At 43.5% G+C, this 11,545-nt stretch overlaps 1 protein-coding gene across 2 annotated transcripts in view; it reads right to left on the minus strand.

Moving 5' to 3' along the window:
• ARHGAP24 (Rho GTPase activating protein 24) overlaps positions 1 to 11,545 on the minus strand; it is a 154,951-nt gene that overhangs the window by 22,945 nt on the left and 120,461 nt on the right. The window contains exon 4 of one of the 2 annotated variants that reach the window (XM_042872096.1): positions 8,318 to 8,440. In XM_042872096.1, coding sequence (XP_042728030.1) covers positions 8,318 to 8,440 — 123 coding nt within the window. Of the gene's footprint in view, positions 1 to 4,832; positions 5,906 to 8,317; positions 8,441 to 11,545 lie in introns of those variants that run through there. The other variant, XM_042872097.1, reaches the window with a different exon arrangement.

Genomic DNA, 11,545 nt, shown 5'->3' on the forward strand with positions numbered 1-11,545 from the left:
CAGTCAAAACATCATAACTTTATATTAACACATTTTCATTCTGTCTCTTTTTCTTTCTTTCTAGTGTTGGCTTTCAAAACATGTCTAATACACACTGAGTAAAATTAGAGTAAAGGATTTTGTGCTGTGGGAGAAAAAAAAAGCCTACAATGTTATAAGTTGCTGATGCACCCCAACACAAGCTGCAGTATATTTAAAAGATCTGGCAACCACGAAGCATTAAAACATCTGTAAGTTGAGGTAACCAGTATTTTTGAACACACATAGAAAGTAATAACAGATTCACATACTAAAAGCTATATACTTTAATTGAATATAACTAACTTGGATCTGCATTGTAGCAGCAATTCACAGATACTGAAGGAAAAAACCTTTAAAATAAAACAAGCAAAAATCTATAGAATTTAGTGTGACGGAGAAGTGACCAGTGATGTCATTGAAATCCCACTCTTACTAAGTAAAGTGTAAACGCAACTGTTTCTACTACTGGCTGCAGGAAGGTGCTTACAAATTTTGGGACTTTTTCATTCAGACACTTAAAATACTCATAGCTGAGAATGTCCTGGGGTAGAGGCAGAATAACTACAGCAGTTGTCTAGATTTGACAGATTGGATGCAGATCCTACATGACTCTCACAACACAGTTGCATCCCATCTGGTCATGTCCATAATTAGGGTCGCAGGGGTCCATACGCCTCACCCCTCACATCCCAGATTAACCCTCAGAAACTCAGCTCTCTTCCTGTATGAATGGAGATAACACTGTACTTCCCTGGGGGCATGAGGTTCTTCACTCTCTGCTTTGGGAATCCCATATCTAGTTGATGATTTTGACAAGCATGCAGTAACCTGAAGTTAAGATCTCAGCCTCATGGAAAACCAATGGGAAATCACCCTGTTACGTATTTAAGTGCTCCTAAAATCACCATTTACTCTACTCGGTGTTCTCCAATTTGTTTGGCTTTGGCATTTCTCCCAGGCAGGCTTCGCTTGATTTTTAAGTGCAGACTGAACTTCTCCAAAGAAAATATTTTCCTCACCTAATAAATGCAGAACACTGCACCAGGCAGCACTTAGCCACGAAAGGAGTTGGTTGAGATAAGGCTACATAAATATTGACTTGAAGTTGCAGACTTGCTGATGTCTTATGGAAAAAGCACGCTGCTGCCAGGGGCAGAAGTGGCAGAAACATGACAACACTGCTTCCACAGATTTTGTCCTAACTTTTATCTTGTTCAGTATCTTTCTGTTTCATGTTGGGTTTTTTTTACTGTTTACTGTAAAGGCCAGATCATTGCCCCGTAAAGGTTCCTTTTCTTGCATCATCTTTCTCAGCTTCTTATATCACAAGTGACTACTACAGAGATACTGCAGATTGGCAGTTCACAAAGACTAAGATGACAAAGCAAAGACAATGCTCTGATCAAGTGTAGTTACAAACATGCTGTTAACAACTTAGCAGAGGCAAAGCTGAACACTATTAGCTATGCTTTGTAATAGTGGCAACTCCTGTATAGAGAAGCAGTGAAAAGATAGTCCAAATTATGGAGACTACATCATGACCAAAGCCACAGAAATAATTTCACATGGTATTTTTTTTTGAAATGTTTCTACTACTGTAACTAAAGAACAAAAATTCCACGAAGAAAATGAAAGAGCCCTCAATGTTGCAATCCATATCCAAGCTCTTCTAAATCTCAGAGTCTCCAAAATCCAGAAACACAAGTGCTGATCCATGGTTTTGGTTTATCCTAAGGATAGAGTGTCAAGAAAACCTGACATTCAGAATGGCAGCAGCTTGCTTGTCTGCCTCACAACTGGAATATGGCAGCTAAATGTACATGTTTCCAGTTCTGACCAGTCTTTAGATTTAATCAACAGAACTGCTTTTCCAGGGAGGCCCTGGTAGGTCTTAAAGCTACATCCAATTAAGCCAAGATCATGCATAACATCAAAGAGGAAAATCACATGATAGCAAAGGGCACACAGAGTGGTTATTCATTAACCAGAACATTCCCGTGGCAGAAGTTTTGTAAACCTTTTGAAAAACTGGATTTCCAAGCTTCCATAAAGCTTATGAAAGACATTACAATGCTATACCCAAATTCTGTTTATGTCTGCTCAAGAGTTGTGTAAATACTGGGGTATTTTCAACAGTACTTAGAGCGTGTTTTTGAAACACAAGAATGCTGTTAGTCAATGATTTTTGTTTCTACTGAACAAAGTAAGAGGCCACATCTCAAGTCTGCTGATCCGTAAGAAGAAAAGAAAGATAAAAATGGCAGTTCTGGCATCTCACTCCATGCCAACTGCTTGAAAAAACATACCTGCCTCTCCAGCTCCATCACATCATACACTACCTCCACACATTGTGCACCAGAAACAACCTCCTCCTTTCCAAAACAAGCTCATAGTTTAAGGGCCATAGCAACTAGAAAAGGTCAGTAAAGGTCTAAGGAGCTCACCTCAGCTTGGGCTTTGGAAGAGTACTTTAGGTATCCCTCAACTTCAAATTAGTAATTAAATGACACTGAAAATATAGAAAAGATGAGATGGAGGGACTTCAACAGCAAAGTAGGGAATACAGTAACTCTTTGTACAGAGTTTTAAATTGTTGTTTCTCACCAGCTTTCTATTCTGCTGTTCTCCATCACCAAGTGCTGCTCTGAACAGATCAAAGGCAAACAGTATTTCCTTCTTCTCTACAGAGCTTTTTAATGGAAATTCAAACACCAAGACATGGTGATGGCAGAATTTAGTTCCTGCTTGACTCTTTTTCTTACCAACAAGCCTTTTCCCACCCCACATTCAATGTAACACTGGCAGTAGATGAGGTCCTTCTCCTGGAGCTTAGCACGGTTGCACGTCTGATTGCAATTTGTGAAATGTCACCAGGAACTCATCACAGTCAGATCAGGACCCGTACCCCCTTCTCTTGTCATGGCCAATGCACCTTCGGCTCACTCTGGTGCATCTTGAATGCTCTCACGCTGCATGTGGCAGCAAAGCCACCCTTGGTATTCCTTTCTGCACTCATCCTGCATGTCCCCGCAGGAGGTTCCCATGGTGCTACTTAAACAGAGAGCACTTTCCCTGAAACAGGCTTGAGAGACTCCTGGCTCTGTCTCTGTTCAGATGCCACCCACTGAGAGGCTATTTCTCATAACTGAGGTGACCTCCAAACATCTCTGACATTTTGTTTTTCAGGGACTAACACAATGCAGCTTTCATGTGAATTTCCAGCGGAGGTTCCATACCTTGCATCACCAAGGTGATGCATCTCTGCCTCAGTGCACAATATCATGTAGTTCTCCCAGTGACCAGCCAATGGCTCTTCCTGTTCATTTTACTTTCTGCGCTGTGTTGCACAGCTTAGAACCAATCAATCTGCTTTATACTGGTTTGCAGAAGGCTGGTTCTGCCTTCATTTTCACTGAGGTGTACAATCTGCAAATGAAGTTAGAAGAATTCCTGAAGCCAATTCTAAGAGTGGTGTTGTTTGTTTAATTTACCTGTTATAACACTGTAAAGTCCAGTTAACATCCATCTTTCTATTGTATCCAGTAGGACACAGACCTTGTTAAAAATGCACACCAGCATTCTGCAACTCTCTGATCTTGAGGCCACGTGCCAATGTTCTTGACAGTGCATATACATAGGAAAGCAATTGAAATAAATGATGTTTAGAGGAAAGCAAATTAGCAGTGTGACCTCCCTCATCCAATCCTCTGCCCAAAACACTGCAGCTTCACTCAGGATTTTAGACAAGAAGAGTTTGTGTGTCAAAGCAGATGGGGAAATAATAAACAGTTGAAGCTCTGCTTGGAGTGGCTAAAACTGCACCCCAGGGGAAAAAGCAGCTGTCTGCAAAATCATCTGTCCATCCTTTATTAAACTTCCAAACATTTCTCAAATAGTCAAGCGTACAAACAGCACACAGCTCTAATTGACACTGACACCTTGAAACACACCTGCACACTTTGTACAGACATATCCATGTCCTCTTGGACAGCCTCCAGGGGGGGTCAACTCCAGCAATCATGGGAAGCTCTGGCCTCAGAGAGGGAGGTTATGGGGGCAGACAGCTTTCAGTGCCATGCACAATTTCTGTTCCCTCCCTTCCAGCCTCAGCACCATAGCACCTTATCATCACTTGTATCTCTCTCTCTAAAAGTGTGTTTCCCTTCCAGCTGACATATTTTGAAAGACAGCCTCCTCTCTGCCTTCCTCCATACTCTGCTTCTACAAGCGTATGTGCAATGCAGAAAATGGCCTTATAAACCTCTTTGCAGCAGGTGGGAAGGCAAGTGCAGACTGCAGGAGAGCACAGTAAATTGGCAGTGCAGCAGCTGCAGCAGGACAGTGCACTGTAGGGATCCGCTTTAGTCCATCAGAAATCTCTGAATCCAAGGACTTGGTGTTCTGCACATATGTGCGTATTTATCCTGCTCCTTTACTCCCTCTTTCCTCGCCACTCCTCCCACACAGACAAAAATACAAACCTACACTCTTTTTCTTGGAATTTTTCAAGCCAAAGAGGTAGCACTCAGCAACACTCAGCTCCTCTCCCTGCTTTTTGCTCACATGCTCTGCAATAACCTTGTTTCCAGCCACCTCGCTGAGGCGACCCATCCATGGGTTATTCTGTAGAGCAGACAGCATTAGCTGGCCAACTACAAACAAACGAACAAAGAGGAAAATAAATCATTCATGAAATGTCAGCATCTGCACTGTTTCATGCCTTTTGTTTGAGTGTTCTCATCTGCCTGCACACACAGCCCCCGACTTTTGGCATTGCCTGCAATAAGAACACAGGGACAGAGCAGACCTACCTTTACGGAAACTAAAGCACCGCTTAATTTTCCTGTAAGTAGTTTTGGGGAGGAAAGGAGGTGCTGCTAAGGCACCAGGGCTGCGGACTCCAGCATTTCTGTCTTCAGGCATCATACAGGCCGGAGCCCCACGGCCCTGCAGAGATCTTCTTTAGCAGCTGCATCCAGAAACAACACGACTGCTCATCTTCACTGACTGCTGAGGAGTTTTGAAGCAGTATATTTTCCTCTGGAGCAGGAGATGAACAGTCTTCTCACTACCAGAGAGAGCTTGAAGTAATTTTAATGTTCTCTTCCCCGCTTCAATTTGGCTTGGGGGAACAATTTCCTTCCGTCTCTCTGTTTCCTTTCATTTATTTCCTGCGGTGAGACAACCGTCTCTTATACAATGTCACAACAAAAGAGTTTCAGCAGAAAGATCTATCTTCCATTCAGGCTGAAGTGCCAGCACAGAGAGAGAGATGCAGAGTCTCCTTCCTCCTGGCCAGAACAGGAGGCAGAGACTCCAAATTCACAGGACAAGGTCAGTGCTCTGCAGTGTGCAAGGAGAAAGGGGAGAATAATACCCGAAAGGCGACTGAAGGGTCTTCTGGGACGTGATGCTCCTCGCTGGCTCCTATAAGCCCTGCAGCTGAGGAGCAGAAATAGCGGCCCCTTCGCCTTAAAGGCTCTCTGTCCATCACGGATTCCTCTCCAAGCACCTTTTATATCCCTGACGCCGGCATGGGCTTCTCACTCGCTCGCCTTCGAACCACCAGGAGCTCTCGTGGGAGAAGGACGTCAGATGCAGCATGAGTACATCCTTGCCAGCAAGACCCCGTGCTGCTGTGAGGAAGACGTGCCTACACGCGGGGATGCTCCACTCTGCCTCCTGCTCCCACGCCGAGCAATGGTAGCCTGTGCCGCTGCGTGCAGCAGGTGCAGGGAGGAGGGCTGTGCTGCAGCGCAGCTCCCTGCTCTGCCGGATGACTTTGGGCTGACTCGAGGCAGCAGCAGCCTGCGCCCTGGCTCCGCAGGAGCTGCCAGACCCGAGCGCTGCGCTCCTTGCCTCCTCCCTCCCCCGTGGCTGCAGGCTCTGCAGCTCACGCTCAGGCCTTTCCCTTCTGCAAAAATTGCCTTTCTATGTCTAATCAGGAGAGGAATTTCAAGTGCAAACAGGCACTGCATGCCCTGCCTCATTTACATTGCTTTTCCCCGTCAGAATTTTTTTCCACAGTTCCCCAGTGCTCTTCAATAAAAAAAAGCAAAAAAAAAAAACAAACAACAACAAACAAAAAAAAACGACAGGCTGTTTCTGAACACTTTAGTAGGTTCCCACCTCCCTCCACTCATTCCTCCCTTCTAGCACAGGTTAACAAATAACATTGTAATGATACGGTTAATCATCTACAGCAATCCTTGCTCCGGTACCAGGAGTCCTTTCCTACTGCTTTAGGTACTGGGGATTCAGCATGGCTCACAAATATCCATGGAACACACACATGATTTGCTTTCAGCACATTAAAGAACCAGAAAATTCAAGTATGTTGCTTGTGAAAGTGGCACTTGACTTTTACGACAGCAGACTACTGTGCTTTGCCACTAGTGCTGAAATTTAGGCAACAGCTAGAGAACTCTTGATTAATTTACTGTCTGAAATAATTTTATGTACTTGTTGGTGGACAGGCTCCTAAACACCTGAAGCCAAAGGAACCCTTCTGTAACAGGATCAGATTGTTGCAGGCATGACCATGTAGGAAGGAATAATCAAAATATCAGCATGTCCACCCATACGTAACTACAGAACAATTAATAGGGCTTGTTATAACTTGAGGTATGTTACAATATCAAATAAGCAATGATTAATGAAATGGGAGACATCCTATTGCACAGATCTAGCGGTGACAGCTCCCATGACACTGCTATTTCCATGAAACGACAGCCAGACATTCTCCACAATCATTAAACCCAAAATCATTTTCTATCTATTCTCATGTTTTCCAGGAGTTAACTGTTTACTTCCTAGTCCACTTAACTCTGAAATCAAAGATACGCTCAAGATATCCCATAGGGAAAATCAAAGAACATTTTGGTAAATGTGTTAACTACAAGTGAACTTAAACAGTAATTTAAGGACTGCAATCTTCCCTTTCTTTATGAAGATCAGCATGCAAATGCCTCAGTCAGGTACTTCTCTGAGTAATTGGCATTACACGCTCCTATGACAATGAGGGTGTCCTATGAGTTTCCATGGTGGCTGGAAAGATTCCCAGCTGCAAACCAGAAATAGCTTTTGCCCTATAAAAGCAAATGAGGGGCTGATGAAGAAAGCATGGAGTCAGGACTCGGGAGATTTGGTTTCTATTTGTAGCTTTGTCACAGCCTGTGTGTGCAGATTCACCAGATTTCAGCTCCCCACCTCTTCACTCAGTGCTGCAGGACTGCCTTGGCCCACTGTGTGTCACAGAGCAGTTTTATGCAAGTGGAAGCCACATACAGCATGTAGTTAGCTTCTTTCCATGAAAAATGCACTTCTGTTAGGTACTGACAAGTTTATATCGCAGCAGTAGTGTATGCTGCTGTTTGGCTGCAATAGAATCTTAGAATGGTTGGGTTGAAAGGGATCCTGAAGCTCACCTGACCCCAACCCCTTGCTGTTGGCTGATTGCTCACAGCTCAGGCTGCCCAGGGCCCCATCCAACCTGGTCTTGAGCATCTCTAGGATGGGGCATCCACAACTTCCCTAGACAGCAGTGCCAGGACCTTTTGAGTAAAACATTCCCCCAGACAAATAACCTAAATTTACCCGCTTTTAGTTTAAAGATGTCTCCCCTTGTCTTATCACTATCAGACTGTGTAAAAAGTCAGTCCTCCTCCTGCTTATAAGCTCCCATCAAGTACTGGAAGGCTGCAATGATGTCTCTTCACAGCATTCTCTTTTCCAGGTTGAACAAGCCCATCTGATTCAACTTTTCTCCACAGGAAAGGTGTTCCAGCCCTCTGAGCATCTTCATGACTCTCCTCTGGACCCAATCCAACAGTTTTACCCTTTCTACTGCTGGAGTCCCCGGGCCTGGACAATTGTCATTGGCCTTAGCTGTCTCTAGCAACAGAATCACCAACAGATTCTCATAACAAGCACTTGTGAAAAACATGGGCGGTCTTCTACCTGGTGACCAAAGAAACTGCCCTAGTTTTCCCAGAGAAGAGCTAATTTCATAGGCCCATTTTCTGTGACAATATCCCTCTCGTACTGATAAAGTACCATCCCTTCCAGGAGTAGCAGCATCTCTGGCATTTCAATAGAGCCCTCTGCAAAGGAGCATGCCTGATAGATGCACTGTAAGTTAAACCAATGGGCTTGTTCCACTTCTTTTTTTGTTGTTATTGTTTTGTTTAAAGATACTGTTCTTCTCTTCCAACTCTGCCTGTGACTGAGAGAGAACAAAATGCCTCCTACATGCTTTGTGCAGCCGAGAGCCTTGCATGTTCACTCACTGACTCACCTCCTCCAAATGGTGCCCATATAACCCTGCGGATGGACTTCACCCAATCCTCCATGTCATTCTGCGTGCTCGCCATAAGAAGATATGTCTCATGATTAGCTGTCATCCGCTCTCGGTCTCCTCCTGCAAGAGAAGATTGCAGCAACTTTAGAATAACCCTTCTGCTTTCCTGTTAAGCCAGCTCCTGCCAATCTGAGCACTGGAAGGAGTAACAGCAGCTCCATGGCAAGCAGACACTGTACAGTGAAGCGTTTACTGTCAGCCATGGCATGTAGAGAAGGTTCTGTAAGTACACTCCCCATCAGAAAGCGAGAAACTGTAGCACTTCCAAAAGGAAATGAGAGGATAAATATCATCAGTAAACAACCCACGCTGTTCCAAGAGCCATGGGGCCCGCACTAATCTGTAACTTGATATATGCACTGGAAGTGTTGCAGCAGCCACTATACTATGACAGAGAAAATAAATGCAGAGAGAGCTAAGTGTGCTTTGAGCAAGCAGCAAGGACTCTGTTTTTATTTTCAGGGATGCAGCACGTCACATTCATAGCAATGACATTTGATACACCAGAGTGCTGCTGCGACTTTCCAAAGAAGCAGCTGTTACTAGCAGTGAGCACAGCACAACCCACTGCTTTGGATGGGCCTAATGAAGATTAAACTTGAACTTGGAGGCTAAGAGAAACTCATTTTTTTTACAAATTGCAGCTATTCATACAGCATGTATTTCCCCAAACAGCATCCAATGGAGCAATGCAATAACCTGAAGTACAATATATTTTGAAACATACCACTACCTGAAAGCCTGAAAAACACTGCTTTTCTTCCTCAGTCATTGTTAAAGATAGCAGTGAACCTACTTTAAGTGCCAATGCTATAGAAAAAACAGCATGCATATTCTTTTTTGGAATATATTCAGTTACTAGTATAGGAACTGGTACAAAGCATGTGTTGGTTGTTCTGCTCCAACCATGCTCTGAGGGATAAGGATATGAGGAGGAGGAAGCAACCTGACTAAAGCCAGGACAGATCTCACACTCAAAAGCACTGAGTAGGCGTGACATAGTCTACTGAACTCAGCTTATTTGATGAATTTTCATCCTGGAAACACCCAAAAATAGATACACAAACAAAAGGTCTTAATATATTGTCATGTCTATTAAATACAATAGTAGTAAACAAAATACAGAGAAAAAGCCTGCATCACAGCCATGTCGGTTTTTTTCTTTGTTTTGTTCATAAAACTTGTGCTTACACAAACACAAGGAACAACTCCTTTCCTGTGAGGGTAACAAAGCACTGGAACAGGCTGCCCAGAGAGGTTGTGGTTTACTTTTCTGGAGATATTCCTGACCTGCCTGGGGACACTTTCCTGTGCTATCTGCTCTAGGGAACTGCTTTAGAGTTTGGGCTGGGGGATCTCAAGCAGTCCTTTCCAACCCCTACAATTGTGTGATTGTATTGTTGTTTTTTTCCTCTACATAACATTACTGTTACTGCTATAATGGAGAACGAGCAAGAAACATCTCAGAAAATGAGACATCCATTCATACCGTAGATACTGCCATTAAGTGCTTCAACTTGAAAATGGTGCTATCATTTAAGTCCATTAGAGGTATGTATATAGCCTTAATCCTTTCCTGTGGACATGCAAATCGTCATATATTTTACCTGTGTTGTTGTATAGCTCTAAATAGTTTTTCAGGTTCCCCCCTTCCTGCCTTGTCAGACCAAGAGCAAGAAACACAGAATGATGTGGGTTGTGGGCTGCTTATGGCCAATTCAAGGGGCTGGAATACAAACTCAGCTTTGTTTCATCTTTTTCACTATGTTGCAGGTGTTACAGGCATGGAAGGAGCAGAACCCAGTGTACCTGATCAAAGAAGTTGACTCTGACATATTCAAGATGAAAAGCTGCTGTTTACACAATTGATGTGTACATCCTGTTTCTTCCAGCCTCTGGCAGTTGCCAAAAATACATGGAACCCATCTGCTTCTCAAAACAACAATGTAATAACACATTTTTGTTCCTACAGACCTTACCAATCCCTAATCTGTTTTCTTGGCAGCATCAGAAATGAGGTACATTTACTGAATAAATCCACCCAGGATATCCATTCAGAGTGGAAAATGTGAAAGCACACAATGCCATGGTGAAGCTTCCAATTAGGAAAGGTTGGATTTCTCCCTCTACCCGTCCTTCTGCACCAGCAGTGATGTACAGGTTCTCAAATGCCACCTCCTGCCTCCACCAGCAGCTCAGTAACCGGTAAGTACAGACTGCTGCTGCCTTCCTGAGCAGGATCAGCCCCATGCTGAGTGCAGCTCTGTGCAAAGCCAGCACTGCTCTGATATAAGAGAGGAGGTATTTTAAGAACTCCTGCTACCAACCGGAAAAATACAATTAGAAGAGGAAGAGGTCAGCTCCTGCAGAGATCCACTCCACAGGGGAAACGAACAGGAACAGCCTGCATTTGCTCATGCAGCTCCACAACACAATTGGAAGACCAAGTTTAAGGGCGATTGTTTCCTGAAGTGTTGGGCTCAACAGCTCACCTGCTTCTTATCAAATGTGAATTCATTCAGCTTAAAAAAAAAAAAAGTCAAGCAAGGTATTTTGGTGTCTTTTTCTTTCTAACCCATCACCTTTTTCCTACCTGACTAAACTGAGGCTCAACTTAAAATCAAGTATTTGCTTGTCATTTTGAAAGCATCTTGCATTTCTCACAAGCAGTAGTTTCAGCATCCTTGAGAATGGAATGCAAAGGGATTAAATTCATACCATCTGTTTAAAAGAGAGTTTTTTCCCAAGAGGAACATCAAAAAGTAGTATTAATCTGATTTTTCTGAGCTGAGAATGTCATGGCCAACCTCAAGCGAATATTCACATTCCAATTAGAAGAAACTGGGAGACCAACTTCCAAGTTCCCTGCTTGCTTGTGCAGCCACATTTTCAGAAATCCTCAAGTTGAGAATGAGAACTGAAAGATGGTGGAAAGCAGACTGGCACTGCAGCAGAATTTGCTGATTTTGCTCCAGACACAGCCTCCTGCTTGGATGCTTCACATTCGTTGTCTACATTTTTCATTTCTCAGGAAAATGCCAAATCATAAAATTTTGATCTGCTAGAAAGTTTTCAATGAATGTACTGAATGTACCTCTCTGTGGTATTCAAATACTCCTAACCACTCTTCAACTGACAAAAAGCAAGATAAAACAAGTCAAGTCA

Source organism: Lagopus leucura, unplaced genomic scaffold (assembly GCF_019238085.1).
Source record: "Lagopus leucura isolate 7727_CA_CO unplaced genomic scaffold, USGS_WTPT01 Super-Scaffold_100004, whole genome shotgun sequence".
Classification (NCBI taxonomy): domain Eukaryota; kingdom Metazoa; phylum Chordata; class Aves; order Galliformes; family Phasianidae; genus Lagopus; species Lagopus leucura.